This window comes from Chlorocebus sabaeus, chromosome 20 (assembly GCF_047675955.1).
Source record: "Chlorocebus sabaeus isolate Y175 chromosome 20, mChlSab1.0.hap1, whole genome shotgun sequence".
Classification (NCBI taxonomy): Eukaryota; Metazoa; Chordata; class Mammalia; order Primates; family Cercopithecidae; genus Chlorocebus; species Chlorocebus sabaeus.
In genome coordinates this window covers 33,734,122-33,756,164 of record NC_132923.1, presented here as the reverse complement: position 1 = coordinate 33,756,164, position 22,043 = coordinate 33,734,122, and the positions used below count along the sequence as shown (strand labels likewise).

At 34.3% G+C, this 22,043-nt stretch overlaps 1 protein-coding gene across 2 annotated transcripts in view; it reads right to left on the bottom strand.

Annotated features, from left to right (window-relative positions):
• Nucleotides 1-7,830: 7,830 nt before the first annotated feature.
• Nucleotides 7,831-22,043, bottom strand: part of COL11A1 (collagen type XI alpha 1 chain) — a 218,994-nt gene continuing 204,781 nt past the window's right edge. For both annotated transcript variants that reach the window (XM_007977793.3, XM_007977794.3), the window contains exons 58-67: nt 21,795-21,848; nt 20,796-20,903; nt 20,192-20,245; nt 20,047-20,082; nt 19,901-19,954; nt 18,150-18,399; nt 14,529-14,641; nt 13,019-13,087; nt 11,019-11,252; nt 7,831-9,531 (exon numbers count right to left, since the gene is read on the bottom strand). In XM_007977793.3, the coding sequence (XP_007975984.1) occupies nt 9,385-9,531; nt 11,019-11,252; nt 13,019-13,087; nt 14,529-14,641; nt 18,150-18,399; nt 19,901-19,954; nt 20,047-20,082; nt 20,192-20,245; nt 20,796-20,903; nt 21,795-21,848 (1,119 nt within the window). In that variant the 3' untranslated portion in view covers nt 7,831-9,384. The remainder of the gene's footprint in view (nt 9,532-11,018; nt 11,253-13,018; nt 13,088-14,528; nt 14,642-18,149; nt 18,400-19,900; nt 19,955-20,046; nt 20,083-20,191; nt 20,246-20,795; nt 20,904-21,794; nt 21,849-22,043) is intronic.

Below are 22,043 nucleotides of genomic sequence, written 5' to 3'. Positions count from 1 at the left end.
AAGAAAGTAGAGACTGGGTGCAGTGACTCATACCTATAATCCCAGTACTTTGGGAGGCCAAGGCAGAAGGATGGCTTGAGAACAGAAGTTCAAGACCAGTCATTGTCAACATGGCAAGACTCCCATCGCTATTAAAAAAAAAAAAAAAAAAAAAAAGGGTTAGTGGCTATAATGCTCTGATCTTTCTCAAACCAGATAATTTTATTCCTATAAATTATTCATAATTATGCCCAAAGCTTACAGTCCATTTAACTATTCCTTCTGTGCTAGTGTTTACTTAGGAAAATTTTAACATTAGCAGACAGAAGTATATAACTAAGTTTTAGCAATTAATTACTCTATAAATGTACCTCTTCTACGGTTGATAAGGTACACAAACTTTTATTTCTATCAGGCAAACAACTGGCCCGAAACATTGTAAGTATGTATTGTTTAAGTAATTGCAAGTTATTCATATGTAATTTCTACAATAGTAAATGAGATACAATGGAAGATACAAAGTCAAGCAATAGAGTTATTCCAGATATCATTTATTTCACTGAGACTTGTTGGCTTTTCAGATTTTAGTAAAAGTAAGATTTCTATGTTGTTATAAGTTCTTAAAGGCTAGGCAACTATTTTAAGATGTGTCTGGTGAATGACCCTGGGATATTTGTAAATTTTTTAAAAAGTAATTTTAAGAATTTTATTTATGGCCAGGCGTGGTGGCTCATGCCTGTAATACCAGCAGTTTAGGAGGCCGAGGTGGGCAGATCATCTGAAGTTGGGAGTTCTAGACCAGACTGACCAACATAGAGAAACCCTGTCTCTGCTAAAAATACAAAATTAGCCATGTGTGATGGCACATGCCTGTAATCCCAGCTTCTCAGGAGGCTGAGGCAGGAGAATGGCTTAAACCTGGGAGGCGGAGGTTGCAGAGAGCCAAGATCACACCATTGCACTCCAGCCTGGGCAACAAGAGAGAAACTCCATCTCAAAACAAAACAACAACAACAAAGATTTATACTTCTTTCTTCATTTTAAGTAATGCACGTATGGTTAGTGTAATACAAATTTGTCTTATCACCCACTTAAATATCTTCAACAATCTCTTGGCACTTGGTCTTCATTATCTGACTCATCTCACAGATTCATTCAACATAGATAGAATATCTAGTAGGTAGATTCTGAAAAATCTGCCAACATTGTCATTCTCAACACGACTTCCATTGTGACTTTGTCCTACTTAAGAACTAACATTCATTCTTCATTATATGTTGCATACTATCCAGACTCTTTTGTGTGATTTTAAGCCATTACAACCCAACCCTAAATACAGACCTTGGCAATCCATCACCTGTGTCCATTCACTGACAGCTGTTTCTTCAAAGTTCTTGTCCTTTTCATATGCTATCCCTGCTTATGCTTCTGGAATACTTTCATGGATTTCCTATTCGAAGTGATCTTCTTTTTCTCCTCCACACGCACTCATCTAAACCCTACAAATACTTGGGGACCTACCATCATCTTTACAATGTACACTTACAAACTGACTGTTATTCCTTTTCCAGTTCTGTGAATCTCTGTATAGTCAGAAATTTGATAATAAGCTTTCCTTTTAGATGGGATGGATGCATCTCTTCCCTTAGGCTGTTATTAAGGATATAGTATAGACAACTTATGACACAATTATTTTGTGAACTTCTTTTTAGTAGAAACCTGGACACATCACAATGCTAAATCATATAATTGATCATTGATTAATTGATGAATAAGTGACTATCATATTTTCAGGCATTGATATTCTATTATTCCATGATTTGAAACCCACTGAATATATTTTTAGAAAATATTTACATGAAAACTGTGACTTTCAAGAATTTAATCCAAAATCTACAATGAAAACTTAATTTGCCCTAGTTACATTGTTATTTTACTTTTAGTTAAACAGATAATACTTTAAGGGTTGGTGTTATTATTATCATTTATTTTTTTTCATTCTTATTTCTTTCACTAGTGTATTAGTCCATTTTCATACTGATATGAAGAAACTTGAAAGACTGGGTAATTTATTTTAAAAAAAAGTTTAATGGACTCACAGTTCCGTATGGCTGCAGAGACATCACAATCATGGTGGAAAGCAAAGGAGGAGCAAAGGCACATCTTACATGATGACAGACAAAAAAAAAAAAAAAAAAAAAAAATGTGTGCAGAGGAACTTTCATTTATAAAACCATCAGATCTCATGAGACTTATTTACTATTATGAGAAGAGCAGGGGAAAAACCCACCTGCATGATTCAATACCTCTCACCAGTTTCCTCCCACAACATGTGAGGATTACGGGAACTACAGTTTAAGATGAGATTTGGGTGGGGACATAGCCAAACAATATCATTCTGTCCTTTTCCCTTCCCAAATCTCATGTTTTCACATTTTAAAACCAATCAAGTCCTCCCAACAGTCTTCCAAAATCTTAGCTCCTTTTTGCTCTAACTCAAAAGTCTATAATCAAAAATCTCATCTGAGAATAGGCAAGTCTGTTCCACCTATGAGCCTGTAAAATCAAAAACAGGTGAGTTACTTCCTAGATTCAATGGGGCACAAGAATTGAGTAAATACATTCATTCCAAATGAGATTTGGGTTGGAACACAGCCATACCACATCATTCCACCACTGGCCCCTCCCAAATCTCATGACCTCTCATTTCAAAACCAATCATGCCTTCCCAACAGTCTCCCAAAGCCTTAACTCATTCAGCATTAACCCAAAAGTCCACAGTCCAAAGTCTCATCTGAGAATAGGCAAGTCCCTTCTTGCCTATGTCTGTAAAATCAAAAGCAAGTTACTTCCTAGATACAATGAGAGTACAGGCATTGGGTAAATACAGCCATTCCGGCCAGGCCTGAGGTCTCACACACTTTGGGAGGCTGAGACAGGTGGATCACAAGGTTAGGAGTTTGAGACTAGACTGGCCAATAATGTAAAACACCATCTCTACTAAAAATACAAAAATTAGCTGGGTGTGGTGGTGGGCACCTATAGTTCCAGCTACTTTGGAGGCTGAGGCAGGAGAATCACTTGAACCCAGGAGGTGGAGGTTGCAGTGACTTGAGATTGTGCCACTGCACTCCAGCCTGAGTGACAGAGTGAGACACCATCCCAATAAATAAATAAATAAATAAATAAATAAATAAATAAATAAAATAACGAACAGATAAAGCCATTTCAATGGGAGATATTGGCCAAAGGGACTATAGGTCCCATGCAAATCTGAACAGCAGGGCAGTCAAATCTTAAAGTTTTAAAATGATCTCCTTTGACTTTGTGTCTCACATCCAGGTCATATTGATGCAAGAAGTGGGCTCCCATGGTCTTGGGAAGCTCCAACCCTGTGACTTTGTAGAGTATAGCCCCTCTCCTAACTTCTTTCATGGGCTGGCATTGAGTGTCTGCAGTTTTTCCAAGCACACCGTGCAAGCTGTTGGTTGATCTACCATTCTGGGGTTTGGAGGACAGTGGCCCTCTTCTCATAGCTCCATTAGGTGGTGCCCCAGTAGGGACTCTGCATGGGGGACTCTGACCCCTTATTCCCTTTCTGCACTGCCTAGCAAAGGTTCTCCATGAAGGCCCTACCTCTGCAGTGAACTTCTGCCTGGGCATCTAGGAGTTCCCATACATCTTCTGAAATCTAGGCAGACGTTCCCAAACCTCAATTCTTGACTTCTGTGCACTCGCAGGCTCAATACCACATAGAAGCTGTCAAGGCTTGGGGCTTGTACCCTCTAAAGCCAAAGCCCAGTCTCTACATTGACCCCTTTCAGCCACAGCTGGAGCAGCTGGCTCGAAGAGCACCAAGTCCCTAAGCTGCACACAGAATGGTGACCCTGGGACTGACCCACAAAACCATTTTTCCTGCTTGGCCTCTGGGCTTATGATGGGAGGGGCTGCCATGAAGATCTTTGACCTGCCCTGGAGACATTTTCCCCATTGTTTTGGGGATTAATTTTCCTCTCCTTGTTACTTATGCAAATTTCTGCAGCTGGAATTTTTCCTCAGAAAAGGGTTTTTATTTTCTATTACATTGTCAGTTTGCAAATTTCCTGAATTTTTATGCTATGCTTCCCTTATAAAACTGAGTGCTTTTAAAAGCACTCAAGTTACCTCTTGAATGCTTGTTGCTTAGAAATTTCTTCTGCCAGATACCCTAAATCATCTCTCTCAAGTTCAAAGTCTCACAAATCTCTAGGGCAGGGACAAAATGCCACCAGTCTCTTTGCTAAAACATAACAAGAGTCACCTTTGCTTCAGTTCCCAACGAGTTCCTCATTTCCATCTGAGACCATATCAGCATTTTGGTCAAAACCATTCAACAAGTCTCTAGGAAGTTTCAAACTTTCCCACAATTTCCTGTCTTCTTCTGAGCCCTCTAAACTATTCCAACCTCTGCCCATTACCTAGTTCCAAAGCTGCTTCCACATTTTCAGGTATCATTTCAGCAGTGCCCAGTTCACTGGCACCAATGTACTATATTAGTTTGTTTTCACCATACTGGTAGAGACTTTCCCTAGACTGAGCAATGTACAAAAGAAAGAGGTTTAATTGGACTTACAGTTTCACGTGGCTGGGGAAGCCTCACAATCATGGTGGAAGGCAAGGAGGAACAAGTCACATCTTACATAGATGGTGGCAGGCAAAAATGAGAGAGCTTGTTCAGGGGAACACCTCTTTTTAAAACCATCCGTTCTCATGAGACTTATTCACTATCATAAGAACAGCATTTGAATGACTTGCTGCCATGATTCAATTGCCTCCCATCAAGTTCCCACACAACAAGTGGGAATTCAAGATGAGATTTAGATGGGGACCCAGTCAAACCATATCCCCGTGGTTTTGTTTAACTCATACCTATAGTATTATAGACAGAACTACCATTATAACGTTATTGTAAAATAAATCATAGTTACTATAGCATGAAGCATTTCTGAAATTATTTCAAAATGTGGTTTTAGGACAGAGTTAACAGTGGATTTGTAAATTTTTTTTTCTATTGTTTTCTTTTTACCCTGAACCATCTCCTTCTAAATATTGACAGATGGATTTATTAGATGAATAGGGAATGAGGATTCTGTATGGGTTGCTATGTACAGCTTACTGAACTTGGAATGGCTTAAGCAGGATATTTTTCCTTAAAAAACTTTCTGTAAATAATTCTGCAATCTATGGATATCTTGGCTGCAGCTGTACTGAGCAATGGTTAATCACACAGCCAGTACAGGGATATGAAACTAGCAAAGTACCAAAGTTGAGAGACCCCCAAGACCTATTAAAATCATCCTCTGGCAAGTGAAACACATTTTCGTCTGGCAAGTGAAACATTTTGGTAGATATAGAAAAAGAAGATTTGATAAGCTATGTCTCATGAATTCAGACTTACTGGATATTAAAATGTTTTAGGCTGCTGTTCTTTTCTTGGTATCTTTTGCAAATCGTTTGTAAAACTTGTATATAAATCTCTTTGATGATTTGGTACTCTGTGATCATGCAATTTGCATAATATTTACTTTGTTAAAATGAAATCTTTATAAAAGTTCTATGATATTTTGTAGCACAGGTGTTACTAGCTACATTTTAGAAAGGGATTTATACTGTGGTGATAATAGTGGCAGAAAGAAATCTAGAGCAGCAGCAATTTCTTTATAGCTGATATATGCCTGATATTGTTAGGTAACTCATATGTTTTGCAGCTATCCAGCATGACACCGTCTATTTAACATGAAATTCATAAAGCTTAAGCTCCAGGACACTTCTTTTACATGGGCTCCATTTAAGACCCTGGGAGGTCTCCTAGAAATATGTTTACGTGTTCATATTATTAGTAATATTTGCCAAAGTAAGATTGACCATGATTAGTTAAGAACGTTGTTTTACCACTGCATCTACTCTTTGTCATTTCACCTTTTGTTAGGTAGAGTGGAAGGGGCCAGCGAGGAGAAAATTCAAATATAGATTCATTTATTTGGGGTTTGTATACTATATTTACATGAGGGGGTATAATTATACAACCTGTCATTATTTTTGTATATTAATGCTAGCAATCTTAGTGTAAACGACTTTCTGGAATAACCCTGTCATCCACTGATACAGTTGGGATACGTGTCCACACTCAAATCTTATGTTGAATTGTAATCTGCAATGTTGGAGCTGGGGCCTGGTGTGCTGTAATTGGACCTGGGGGTGGATCCTTCACGAAGAGTTTAACGGCATCCTCTTGGTGCTGTTTTTGTGACAGTGAGTTCTCATGAGATATGGTTATGTAAAAGTGTGTAGCACCTCCCCCATCACTGTCTTTATGCACCTCTTCCAGCCATGTGAGATGCCTCACTCTCACTTTGCCTTCTGCCATGATTGGAAGCTTCCTGAGGCTTTCCCAGAAGTAGAAACTGCTATTCTCCTGTACAGCCCACAGAATCATGAGCCAATTAAACCTATTTTCTTTATAAATTACTCAGTTTCAGGTGTTTCTTTATAGCAGTGGTGGAATGAACTAATTATATGTCATGATGACCACGAAGAGGACTGAGTTTGTACCTTGGCATGCATGTGTTTTATGGTGTCCAGAATATAAAATCTATAGGCAGTGGAGGAGAAACAAGATTTGAAATATACAGAATCAGAAGCTAGTCTGTGGAAATTTCTCACAAATTTGGTAGTGCGTAAGAAATATATGTAATAGAGATTTTGCTAAATTTTTAAATAATCTAAAAATTTTATGATACTTACCAATAACGACATGACACGGAAATATTTCTAAGGTATCAATAAGAAACATTTTTTCACCTTGTGGGTTAAGAGTATCTTACTCTACAGGAAGTTAAATTATGAAATCTCTTATAAGGAGGCACTTGATTGCAGCCAAAAATATAATATAAAAAATCACAAAAGTGTTTCAGAAAGATAGAAACATTGTTTTCCCAGATTTCTTGGTATTTTTGTGTGTCAACTTTTTAATAAAATTAACAATTTGTTGTCATATCTTTATTCATTATAGTCACTTCTGTACTTTGTGTTTGTAGTTTTATTTCTTAAAGAAAGTTAGATCAAATTTCCTGTGCACTAAGTCCATGATTTACCCTGCCTTCAAGGTTTATACTATTTTTTTTGTATTTTTCATATGAATAACTTATACCTGCTGGGGCTAGTATTAAAATGTCATCTAATAGTTTTTTTTCTATTCTGATGAGCTTTCTTTTGTCTAGACTAAATTAATCATAAGGGAGAGAAAAAAGTCTGATGTCCTGAAGAAGACTATATCCATATATGGGAAGAATATAAAAGCAAAGCCATTCAATTATCTATTCATTCTGTTGAGTGCCAAATTAAAGTTTTATTTTTTTTTTAAATGGATAACACTGCATCCCTGAGGCAGGCTAATATGCAAAATATTTTGTTATTGCTATACTTTCATTAAAGTAAATTTTCCAATGTATACAATCCTTCTATTCCATGATACAAAAATTTTATGTATGTTTTAGATAATTAAAAAGTTCTGAATATATGACTAATTTTGAAACAAAAACACTTTTGACACTTTGTAAAATACTTAATTACAAAAATATCTCTTTGAAATTTTAAGTATAATCTACTTTTATTTTATAAATTTAGTATTACCATGTTCTTTTTACTATTTTACACATGTGGGGGATTTAGACAACTTATCTCTGAATGGTAATATGTTTGTTCAGAAGTGTAAAACTATTCTAATCTGGATGGTCAAGAAAGAATCAAAAGCTTTATCTGCAATTGAGAATAATTTGGAAGCTATTTAAGAAAGAAAATGACCAATCCAGGTAGCCAAGACTTGAGTTTATTTATTGGATTCATATCTCCCTTCTTAAAAGGACATTTACAAACTCGATTTCAAAAATAAAAGAAATTCTTTATGACAAATTTCACGTTTTAATTTCAATATTACAGGTATGTTCTTTTGTGATAAATTATCAGTTCAAACTGTTCCAGTGAAATCTGGTATCAATTAATTTAACACTTTATATAAGAAATAATAAAACATTTATTTTCAAGTCTTACATATATTACTTAAAACAGATACAAAATTCAGTTTTTAATTTTTAAATTGTATTGCTATTTCAAGCTACCTTAAAGTAAATACCTTAGTGGGAAAAAAAGTTTAGATTTTCCTGAATAAGTATGACTTAAAACAAATACTCTTAATAACAGTCCACCATATGTTATTTACTTAGCAATTAGGTAGGTCAAATGATTTATAAAATTATCTTGAAAGGAAAAAAGTAATATTTGTCGGGCAAGTAAAATAATTTTCGAGACTGTTATAATATGCAACTTAGAATCAAATCCGAGAACTTGATTGATAAGAAAATCTAACATTGCACAAATTCATAAATAATTGCTTAATTTCCATCTTTAATATTAACCTGCATTACTGAAGCACACTGAAAACAATGAGATGAGATAAGGTAGAAAAAATTATACATATGATCGTTTGCTTGACGGAAGCATTGATTTGTTAAAATACTTTCTTACACACATTTCCCTGTCCAAAAGTATAAACTTGCTTGTTTTCCATATATACAAGTATCCTGTGAAATCCTGGATTCTGAGAAGAACAAGTTTGAGGTATAGCCTTGAATAAAGCATCAAAATGCGTAATATTTTTGGCTGAGATTCAGCAAAATGACTGTCGGCAGAGAAGAGTTGATCGGAGTGTGCTTCCAAAAGTCTTCCAGATTTTTGCCCTCTGAGAATTTTGTTGGCGACATCAAATAATTGAACTCTTCAACATCAATATATACAAAGGCATTTTATTATTAACCAAAGAAAGGGACTTAGAGTCATCAGAAATTACAACTTTATTTTTTCATAATACATATATTTATTGCCATCAGAGTTCTGCAATTCTCATAAAATTAGAGTCAGATGGAATTCCGGGACATGTGCAAGTTTTGGAAATGGACACAGGTAACAGTATAGAACTGTACACAAAATAATTACAATTTATTAAACACACTGTTTTAGCACATCCTGGATGGATGAGAATGAGCACCATATTTTTTATGAATATATATTTTTCTCTTTTTGTTTTCTACAGCACCAAAGAAATTCAAATAGGAAAAGGAGAGATGAGAATTGGGAATCAAGAATCAGCCCTGTTTCCATCTTAGCCACACTAACATATCTTTATGATTTTCAAAGCTTTTGTCATGTGATTCTGCCCCCACAAGGGCATCGGTATCTCCTAAATGGTACCTGCATATGTAGCAAGTTGTTTTCTATACCATCCTTATTCAAAACTTGCATGTGGCACAAAATGGGTTGGTGGCACCAAGGTATATTTTCTGTTGATTTCATGTGTTCTTTGTCCTAATCTTAGCCAAGAAAACAAACGGGACCAACTTCAAATCCGAACTTCTGATTCTGATCACCAAAGTCATTGATCATGACATCAACAATAGGTACTTGATCAATTTTTGGTGTATTGATTTCAATGACAGTCTTTTCATAGCCTTTTCTGGACTGTAAAATAAAGCAGAAATAAAAAGTTACACAATCATTTAATATTTTTAAGTGCATCTTCATTTTTCTTAGGCTTCTAGTGGAGGTAAGAAGCTGAGAGAGAATAGAAAAACAAATTTTCTATTATTTATGTAATAATTCTTATTGCTGAAATAGTTCTAAATTTTGAACATTGATTACTACATTTAATATTTAGCTGTAATTACTTAAGTATGATAGAGCTATATATTTCATATTTAAAAAGAATTTTGAGTTAATAAATACAATATGAAAATTGATGTTGGTATTGAATCCTCATATATATATATTTTTTTTTTCTTTTTTTTTTTTTGAGATGGAGTCTTGCTCTGTTGCTCAGGCTGGAGTTGAGTGGTGCAATCTCAGCTCACTGCAACCTCTGACTCCCAGGTTTGAGCCATTCTTCTGCCTCAGTCTCCCAAGTAGCTGGGTCTACAGGCATGTGCCACCATGCCTGGCTAATTTTTGTACTTTTAGTAGATAAGGTTTCACTATGTTGCCCAGGCTGGTCTTGAACTCCTGACCTCAGGTGATCTGCCCACCATGGCCTCCCAAAGTTCTGGGATTACAGGGGTAAGCCACAATATCCAGCCCCTCCTGTATAAATAATACATCTTTACCATTATAGTTAAGATTAACATGGTCAAATTCTGTTACAGAAAAATTTGAATGCAGGTTCAGAACTATAATGCAGAAGATCAAAAGTCAAAAAATTTCTTCTGCTATATGTTAATTTTATGAATATTTAACAATAAACTATATTGGAGAAGCTTTTCCCAACTCTTTCTCCATTCATTTGCTTTATTCTCTCTTCTTTATTCTACTTGCACTACACTCATTTTGAGGAAAACATGAACTTATTTATCTATAATTGTGACTTCTCTTTAGTCATCAATATTCGGCTAAAGCAATGAGCTTTTTAGGGCACCTATTTATTATTTTCTTATATAAAATCTTATGTATGTGAAAAAGGTACTTCTATAAGATAGAGATAACAATAATGATAGGGGATCTCAAACTGATATAGTACAAATTAACAAGTTTCTTATAAACAAAATATAGGGCTAAAAATTACTGATATTATAAATAGTGTAATGGTGATTCCTTTATCTGTCATTTTAAAACCACCAGTAAGGAGGCAAATGACATAAGGTTTTTTATTTTCTTTTTCATTTTAGGAATAACTGGCTGTGATATGATTCAAATGTCAGGATTAATAAAATAACATAATCCAAGATTACCTTCTATTATGCCTTTAAAAATGTTTCAGAGTGTCTATGCGTGTAACTGTGTTTGTGTTAAGATTACTGGTTTCTCACATACCATAGTTTAACATGTCAGGATTAAGCATCAAATGTTAATAACAACTGACATCCATTTCATGAGAAAAATCTGGCTTAGGACCAATTGAAACGGTGACATATTGCCTCTCATCTCTGTGAAGGCAGACAAGCAGAACTTATACTCACCGCACAGCCATCATACAGTGCTTTGATGAAAGGGTTATTGTCATAGGACATCTCCTCATCATTCGATCCCAGGAACCGAAGGGCTTTGTCATAACTTCCTGATGACACATCATACCAGGCTGCTGACTGATGACAGTGGTAGGTGAAATTTTGCCGAGCAGAGGCAGTCAGAAGTTTCAGGAATGTCATTTGCACCATATTGATGGAATTTCCTTCAACATCTAAATATGAAAGCTAGGAATAAAGGAATAAAAAGGCACCTAATGACTCTTTTCCTCCTTTATGCTACCAAGAATAAAATCATCGTCGACAGTGAACTGTGATGCCAGAAGCATGTAGATGAATCAAAAGTCCCATGTTAACCTAATTGAAAAAAGTGTACATTGAGGGTCAGAAGACCCAGAGACAGGATTTTATGAATTGTATCCCACCTAAGTTACTGTAGCCGCTGCTTACCTTTGAAACAATCATGTTATCTCTATGTCTTAGTTTCCTAAACAGTCAACTCTATAAAAAAGCTTTAGTTTCCAAGAAATGTTTCAGTATATTTGTGCATCTTTTTGAAAAACAAATTGGTAAAATAATGAAACAATGAAAACCAAGGAATCTCAGAGTAATGCGAAGATTATCTGGTTTTACGATGTTTGATTTTGACTATTCCTTTCAAACATTTCAAAATGTATCAGCTTTATCCAAACCTGTAAACATGTTCTTGCACTTTTCATTTTTGGGGCAATAGTTCTCAAAGGTTATTAATATTTTCAGAAATGCCTGTTTGTCTATTTTTAGATGATGTTTGTACTCAACATTGTATTGCTAGCACCAAGCATAATGTGCAAGACAAGTTAATACTTGTTGAGTCAATACTTATTCTGTGATTATAGCAGTATAGTAGTCTTAGTTGTAAATTATTAACAACTCTCTCCTATCATCTTTATAAATTGTCTTAGTTTTGGTATTTAAAATATCTGAGTTCAGCTGAAACATGTACACTTAAATTTGAAAAAAAAAGTTGAGATGTTCACCTAGATTATAGATGAGGTTAATGTAAAGGCAGTTATCTGTTACTTTCTTCCTTAAAACAGATTTTACTTAGTTCTTACTGAATAGCAGATCAGATGATGAGTATTTTTGTAGGGTTGAAGAAAAAAAATCTACTGGGAAAATTTAATCCACGAAGATAGAGTTCTATCTGTATATATTTTAAACGTATACAAAGATAATAGTGTAATATGGATGTATAATATGCAACTGGAAGACTATAATAGATAATTATAACTCCAGTGGACAGCGTCAATGAAAGTGGTTAATATGCATGAGTTTGTATAGAAATAATAACTGTATAGTCATAAATGGAAAATAATAGCTTTTCAAAGAACATTAAACAATTGAATAATCATCTGCATAATTGGAAAACACTTTAAATTCAATAAATTCTAAATAAAATACTTTAAACACATGTATATGTTTAAACACCTTTTAAATATGAATTTAACTTTGACATCTAATCTTAAAATATCTTTAGAAAATTATTGAAATGAACCGGTAATTGTAGGGAAATCTTTAAATTTGTGCCAGAACAATCAGAAAAAGTTGCACATTCCAACTTACTGAAATGAAGAATAAAGAAGGAATTAGGTTTCAAGTAGATAGAAAATGAAATAATAGGAAGATATTAAGTAGATATTATACTCCTTATACCTGACATTTCTAACATAATCAATTTTTATGATGTCTATCTCAGGTACTTAATAAATTGCATGATTTGATCCTTGTTTTCAGTAAATTTAGCATATTTCCATTTACTTTTATACAAAAATGTTAGGTTGCTTTAAGATACCACAGTGCTCTAAGAGGTATTAAGTGGAACAAACTAGAGACCACAGGGAATCCTCCTTTAGCATAATTCAGACTTTCACTGTTAAGGTCCAGAAATACATAATTAGAACTTCACTTCTTGAGTTTGTGAAAAACCATTTCATGTTGAGGTAATAACATACCAGTTTTCCCCTCTTAAATTCACTAAACCAACTTCCTGGTTTCTCCTTTGGCCATGATGAAATTCTTACCTGTTGTAAGGGAATAGAAAAGTTAGTAAATGGGTGAAAATTTACAATATAAACAGTATTTTTATATACATATAATTCATTTTTAGTAAGACTGAGAAAATAAGGAGTTCTTAAAATCATTTTAAAATGATATGAATTAGATTATACAAAATGAGATAAAGAGAAAAATTTGAGATAGATCCTGTAAATTCTATGCAGTGAAGATTGAGCCATTTCCATTTTGTTCTCTTCAGCGGCTCTAAAGGAAAAGGGGAAAGACGACCTGGTAAAGGCATACTAAGGGTTGCAGGGGACATTGGTGGAACACTCAGAAACCCTTTGCAAAGGAAATCCTCCAACTGTCAGTCAGCATCATCAAGCAAGGCAGGTACCGTCTTCACTCCATAGCCAAGGAACATGTTTGAAAGTATTTAGACAGTAGCTAAGGAGAGATGCTGTATGAAAGGCATTGACTGGAAACAACCCGAATCATTCCCTGCTGGTTAGAATATTTAGAATCTTTTATAGATCTGCATTTATTATTCTGCTTTGTGAAGAACAGCAAAGGGTATGTAAGTCCTCACAATAGGGAACTTGAGTTATCTGTGTAAGAAACGGCATTTTCTGTTTTTCCACATTTCTCTGGAGGCTAGGGTAGCTTTACTGTGCTTCATCACACGCCAAGTAGGGTTGGGAGATAGAAGCTGTTTTTTCTCCTGCCCTTACTACCCACTCTTTCCTCAGAAACTTAATTTTTCTCCCAAAACCATTAGTCACACATAAAGCTACTTGTTTTGCCTTAAGGAGTTTCTATGCCTCTATTGTCCACACCATTTACTAGGAAGAATGAGATTTATTACATGAATACCAATAAAGACAAAATGTCCCACTGATAAAATGTTTGGAGAATATTGTTATGCTTGTGAATAAACTTTCTTTACATTAATGATTCGCATTTAGCTTTGAAGATAGAACTCAGTATACTGGTAATACTGTTAGGTAAAAATTAAATAATTTGTTTAAAGGAGCTAAATATTTAAAAAATATGTAAGTGCAGAAAAGACTTTTGTTGTATATAAAAGATTAATTCTTTATAAAATTAGATATTTTGGGTGTAATATGCAGCTGTGAGGTCTATGATGTGGTAATTGGGCAGAAGAACACTATACAGGCAGTAAAATTTGAGATTCAGCTGTGCTGTGTCATGGAAAGCCATAGAATTTTTGAGAGCAAGCAGGTGCAGAAAGAATACATCTGGGTAAAAAATAAAGAAGAGAAGTATTTGTTAACTCTCTGCATCAATTTGGTGCTTATTCATGTTTATGCAAATGAAGTGCTCTAATTATTCTGTAAGAAAAGCAGATAAATGAAAATATGACAGTATAATTTTCCTGTTTAGTTCAATATTGCAAAACATGGCAGGAACTGTCAACATTCACCACCAAAACAGATTGGTACTTACTCCTTCAGATTTTTTGTCTGGATAAATGCAAGTCTCACCACCAGATGTGAAATTACAGTAAACTTTGAAGGAATCTCCTGAGCAACCTTGGTTAGGATCAATCCAATATTCACCTAGAAGGTAGCAAAAATATGTCATATAAAAATGCATTGACATCATTGTTGAATGCATTAGATATCAAATTTTGTTAGAAAGAGAAATAGGAAAAATACATGTTAATAGATGTTTTCCCTTTTAAGCTTTTGGGCATATTGGGGTATGCTTTTTAATAGACAGTGATACTTTCTCTTGTCTGCCTCAAAGCTTTGCAGATGCCCCATATATTCTACCTGGAATACCTTTATAAAATTCTTATCATGCCTATCACTTTTTGGTTTCAGCTTAAATATCATCTCCTCAAATATTAACATTCCATTTATCCCTGTGTAATAAATTGTATGCATATTGAAATAAGACATACTTGACTCCAAATCTCATAAGTATTATTTACTACTTAAATAATCTGAGTAGTATAATCAATATATTTTCTTCCTAGTTTATTCATTTGTAACAATGGAGGTGATGTCGGATCTACTTAGCCTCAGGGATCAAACCTCTGCCTTATTTTATATATAAAAAAACTTCTTGCAATAAATGTACTCTCTCTTTGAAGGGGGTCCTAAGAAGGACTACTTTATATATTTTAATGCAGCCTGCTGTTAATGCTACTGCTGAAATGTTGCAGAACACATTTTATCATGTGAATAATCATCACCATTCATTTGGTGTTATGTGAATAAGCATTGAAAATAGTGGGAGTAGCAAAGTTATTCTTTAGATAACTGACAATATGGTTTTAGTTAACAAGAGTTACTAGGAGTGAAAAGTGATATACATGTAAACATTACTTTGCTTCCTTCTGTTGGTGCTCAGAAAATGATACCCCAAAGTGAAAGCCTATGAAGCAGTTTTTCTCTGACCTCTGCCCTCCTGTCTCTCATCCCTCATTCTCCCTTGAGGCAAGTCATAGAAATTAGAATCCCTCCTCCCCAAAGTGGGTCATAGAAACCAGAACCCCTTTTTTGCAAAGTCAGCTATAAAACCTAAACACATTACTCTAACTGTTACAGTAGGTAGTCAGTCAGACATAAACAGGGAAGGAGAGTCCCGCCAACCCCACCAGGAACGTCAGGCGACCATCAGATGAAGGTCAGGCAGTTGTTAAACTGTCTCGCTAAAATAATAATTGGTTGCAGCTGGTGCCAGGGAATGGCCGTCTCCCTTTCCCTCATAGAAAACACCTGAAACTGGTGACCAGCAGCTTCTTTATATGATCTCAGGAGGTAGGCTAGTGGGCTCAAGCATGCGCACTAGGACGCAAATGGTTGGCGTTTGACTGGTAGATAACTTTCTTCTGGGAACACTCAACAGGTAAGGGAAAAATGCCTCAAGTGAGCATGCGCACAACTCCAGTGAACACAATGTATGTGTGGCCCCTCCAAAGTGCTGACAGCCCACTGCACTTGCAGACAGCGCACCCCAAGGGAAAATCAGGGGAGAAGAGATGCAAACCTCAGAAACATACCAATATAGAAAACCCCAAGTCAAAGGTCAAACCACACACTTGAATCCCTCAAGACGACCGCTTGACCCTCTTCCAAGTGCACTTTCTTTCATTCCTGTTCTAAAACTTTCTAATAAACTTTCACTCCTACAACCCTTAGTATGGCATATGGATTTGCCACTGCTAACATAACCTTCACCCACCTTTCTGTGTAACAGTTGGCCATAAAGAAATTAAAACCTTTATTTCAGAGGGGTTCTACCCTGTACTTGGGAGGATGGAATGCTACAATACAGAGGCCAGGGAGAATCTGAACAGAAGGCCTTACTAGGTTTCCCTACTCAGATTAGTATCATTAGCTCATACACTTTTTTTATCCAATATTATATTGCATTTCTACACAGCTGTCCCTGCCTTATCGAACCTAAGCATAAAATCAGACAGCTTCCTCTGTATCTTTGCAGCTTGAATCTGAAGACTCCTATGTCATGTTAGACTATAATCAAATACATTTTTAATACTTTTCTCTTGTTAACCTCTTTTTTTCTTATATAGGGGTGGCAGCTTTGACCTTTATACTGAGAAGGAAAGGAATCAAATTATTTCTACCTTTATACTTCCAACTGTTTTTCATCCTGCCACTTCATTTTAAATGTTTGAATTACGTAAGTCCACTGGCTATGAACTTTTAATATTTTAAAAGCTCAAATTGCTTATCTTGGTGCTGGAACTCTAAAAAATGCAATATCAACCCGCTTTATCTTCTGCTACTACTTGTATATAAACAGGAAAAGTATTCTAACAGTCACATAGCTTTAATATGTTTTTTAACAAAAACATCTACATTTTTTCAGATGACACCATTAATACACTCATGTCTGAAACAAATTAGAATTCCCAGGAAAAAAAAATACAAGGAAATAAAAAAATCATCCAAGATTTTACTAAGTAGAGATAACCACTGTAAATCTTTGATATTTTTATATGGTTTTTAGGAGTATATAACATTGAATTATCTAAATCATCTAAATCCTTTGCTTAAATAATATCAGTTAAAAGTAAATCTCCTTATAAATCACTAAACTGATGTATCTTTTTCAGATAAACATATTATAAACATGAAGATGTCAGATACCAGTTTGTATAGGAATACTAATAATTACCTGTGTTTTACCTTTAACAAGTGTGCTTAAGATTAGAAGATTTTTGTGACATCCTTTTTTTATGCTGGCTGTTTTTGAACTACACTGAATTTTTCTATCTGCATTGAGTTACGTAGATCACAGTTATAATTGTCATTATATGACTGGTAGTGCAAAACGATATTTTCTGCTGAGTAAAGGGGAGACAAAATAGTTCAACATAAAGTGGGAATTTAAAAATCAGATAAAGATCTGCCCCTTGCTACTTTAATAATTGTATAGGTTTAGTCAACTAACTTAGCATACCTGAAACTCTTTCTTTCTCTGACCAATAGGTATATAAAGGTTTTGTCAAAGAGTTGGTATGATAAATTATCCTCATTGTTATTAGTGAGTAAGAATTCACAGTTGTGTGGAATATCTGTGGATGAGTTGAAGATACATTTTTGCTCCAAGCTATCCAAATTCTTAAATATTCGGTGTACCAAATCATTGCTAAACCGATAGATTGAATATACATCAGTTATGCTATTTACATATATCCATATTATTCATACTAATCTAAAATACTAATCATATTAATGTAAGTATTCGCATTAACATGAAGTTAGTGATCATATTACAATATACACATGTGTGTATACACAATATCTATTCTGCGATAGTTATTACAAGCAAAGTACATTTGTGTTAGCTCTAAACATCCAACAATGATCTTGTCATAGTTTAATAAAACCTTATTTAACAGACAAGGATTTTCCAAAGCAACTCTTGATTTATACAGTATAAATGATTTTTTTCTGTCTAGAAGAGAATTAACTGTTTCGTTTTATTTAGAGACTGTATTAAACATTTAACTAGAATAAATGAGCTGACAATGCAACTCAGAAACTCAGAGGCTCGGTACATTTGCTTTGTCATGTATTATTAACATACCATCTGGGAAGTCAGGATGGCTGAGTTGCAGGTCTTTACAAGTTCGGGCTGGATTGGTCTGAGTACCCATAGGAAATTTCATATGCTCAATGTCTTGTTTCAGGGAATTGAGGGAACCAAATATTTCTTCCATTCCATCTGAGTAATCAAGAATATTATCATCTGCATCTGCTTGCATGCCTTCAGTATGTCTTCTCGTTTTTTTGGAGGACAAGATTGGTAAAGGCTGAATGACTTCTCCAGGTGGACCCTGTAAAGAAGAAAATATGAGTGCAATTGTTTCATAAGGTGGAATATTCTGCAGATATTAATTATTACTGGTTATGTTTTTGTTATAAGAAATTAAAGTTGGTTTAACTTTTCAGTAGCTACAAAATTTATGCTATAGGATAAGTTTATAAATATATAAATGTCATAGATTCTTCTATGATGAACTTGGTGGAAATACTGAGGTAGGCGAATAAGTTAGATGACTTCTCGCCCTTTATGTACACAATAATATAGCACAGATTTGTGTAGATATGTTATACATGTTAGTCTCCTGTTTATTAATTAGTCATCATTTATATGCCCTAACTCTACAACTAGATTGTAAAGTCTCTGAGGATTAGAACAGCACTTTAAAGCTATTACGCTCTTAACTATTATATTTGATAATTTATATTATAAAACATTAACCATTAAAAAATATGTACACATTAGTTTTTTTCAAATACGTGTGACTTAAATCATTATAAATGAACAAACTTAAAATAAATGCAACCAGACTTGAATTCACATTGTGAGCAGAGCTATAGCAAATAGTTATCATATTGTCATGGGTTGAATTGGTTCCCACGACAATTTGTAATGTTGAAGTCTTAATTCTCAGTATCTCAGAATGTAATGCCATTTGGAAATACAGTCACTGAAAATATAATTAGCTAACATAATGTCACTAGAGTGGGCCCTAATCCAATGTAAGCGATATTCTTATAAAAAGGAGAAGTTTAAACACAGATACACCCAAAGAGAGAAGATAATGTGAAGAGACAGGGAAAAGACAGCCACCACAAGCCAAGAAGAGAAGTGCAGAACAGATCCTTCCGCCATGGACCTCAGAAGGAACCAACGCTGTCGACACCTTGATCTAGGACTTCTAGCTTCCAACACTGGGAGACAAGACATTTCTGTTGTTTGAGCCACCGACTCTGTGGTACTTTGCTATGGTAGCCCTAGCAAACTAGTATACATTGGAAAGATTTTAGCTCAAGAAAGAAGAATAACGTTTCTTTCACATGAATCTATATTTTAATTCTACCATTCAATTAGTTATGTGAAGTCTAGAACATTTTAGTATTAATAAGTGGTAGCTATTACTATTGCTTTTATTAGTATCCTTATATATGCACTAGGAAAAAATGTGAAGCATCTGAATTTTTGTCATTATTCCTAGAGTCAAGCATAAATGTATCTTTATGGCATAAAATAAGTTGGTTTCAGTAATGTGACAAAATAGTATATGAATCTCTTGAAAAATTAATAAAAACAAGGCTATAATATATAATTAGGGTATTTATATTTGAACAGTAAAATCAATTAAAATTTAAGTCTTGGCATGTAGACTTGATTATGTAAATGATATAATGTTTCCTATAAAATCAGCACTTTTGACAGAATGTGCTTTTTGTCTATCTTATAAATTCAGAGAAATCATTGGCAGCTTCCAGATGCGAATTATCAGAATATCACTCTTGTTAACATGTACTTACCGGAGGCCCAGGAGGCCCTGGAAGACCACTGTCACCTTTCTGGCCAGCGGGTCCCTGTTAGAAAGAAGAGAGAGGACATAAATAAAGAAGAGGCAATTAAATAGGTTTCAATGAAAAATTAAATTGTCAAAGGGAAAAGTACTTACAGTAGAGCCTTTGTTACCCTTTGGGCCTTGAGGACCCTAGAAAATGCAAAGGCAAAAGCACAGATAAAAATCTGGAGCATTTGTGTCTCTTTGTTATATTTGTAACTTAACCCTACCTTATAAGGTTATTTTGTCTTGTACTTACTGGCAAGCCTGGAGGACCAGGTGGACCTAATGGACCAGCAGGACCAGGAATTCCCTAGAGAGAGAATCAGCCAATGTAAAGGGATTTCCTCAGCTATTTCATTTTCCTGTTTTCATAACTTTTTAACATTTTCATAACAGCATACACTGTAAAATTTAGAGTATGCAAAAATATTTATGAATGGCTTAAACATTTTTCCATGGTGAATCTAAAAATTAACTTGTGCAAAATAATCGGAATTTTTCCTATGTTGCTACAATATCAATGAGGTTTTTCTTTTAAATCTAGGTGTGTATATGTGTATATTCCTTTATCCCTCAGAATATGATTTACAGGTGATGGGAATTTAGTACATGTTGGTTTAAATAATACTCAACTGTAATTTTTATAGTTTCTAACTTAAATATGGTAAAATTTACTTACCCTAGGGCTGAATACAAATATCTTTTTAAGAACATTACTGACAAATTAGAATTAAGACACTCTAAATTCTTTCTTTGATCATACTTAAAGGACTGTGTGTGTGTGTGTGTGTGTGTGTGTGTCTGTGTGTGTGTATATTATTGGAAATGAGTAGAAAAAAATAACCTGTATTTTTACTCACCCCATCCCCTTTTGCTCCTGGAGATCCTTGAGTTCCAGGGAGCCCTCGGTCACCTTTTTCCCCTTGTTCTCCTGGAGGACCAATCAGGCCAATTAAACCAGGATGTCCCTTTGAAAGGCAGAGAAAAAAGTTATAACATGTGTATTACTATCTTCATAAAATTTTAGTTATAAAATATTTGCACATTACATTTCTAAAGCATAAAAATGAACAATGCTGATAGAACAACATTAAAATAACCCTTCTGAATGAAATATACAGTTAAAAATCTCCTTCTCATCACCTAACTGGATCTTTTACTGCTTACTTTAAGTGAGGGCTTTATTAAGCATTGGAAATAATACAAAACAAAATGCTTTCTAAAAATATCATTTTAAGTACTCCATTTGAGGAATCTCTCAACCAATAATGACCATCTATAATATTAGTTGAATAAATAACAGAAAACTCATTATTTTAATAAGTATCCATTTAATATGAAATAATTTCTATTCTTCAGAGACTCTGCAGTCTTTAAAAGGCATTTGAAGATTTAAAAATAATCCAAACAATAATAATACCATTTTTAAAAAGGCTCATTTCTCTAAGTACTTGGTGCAACTCAGCATAAATTATAGGAGAGCAAATTAGTATTTGAAAGATATTTCTAGTTTAAAATTTCTATTTTCACATTTAAAAACATAAAAATAGATATTTTGTTATTCAGCCTGTTTATTTTCTGAATAGTTATTTTAGTATAACCATATGCTTTCTCCATATGGTTGCTATAATGGAATCTTGAGAAGATATAGCACTGAATTCTGGCACATTTTTCACTATTTGCATATTTTCTCCCCTCTAAATACATCTGGGAAACTAAGGATTGAAGCTTTTTTCAGGGTTAGAATGATGAAGATATTGGTTGACATTTTTTTTTTGAATGATTTTAATCTGCAAAAGCAAGGCTATTAGTATATAAAAGCATATTCTTTTATCAATAACACATTCTTTCATTCTCACCTTTTCACCCTTGGAGCCAGGGTCACCTTTGAGACCAGGTAAGCCAGGAGGTCCCTAAATAATAAAAATAAATAAATAAATAAATAATAAAATAGAATAGGTATGAATTAAAGAATCCTATGACTAGTCACAGACCTAGTTTGGTTTTGAAAAAACGGAGTTGAAAATAATAATGATTAATGTTGCTTTATTTTTAAGGCTTCTAAGTAAATTTACATATTGAAAATGCTATGGTTTAATTTGTAACCA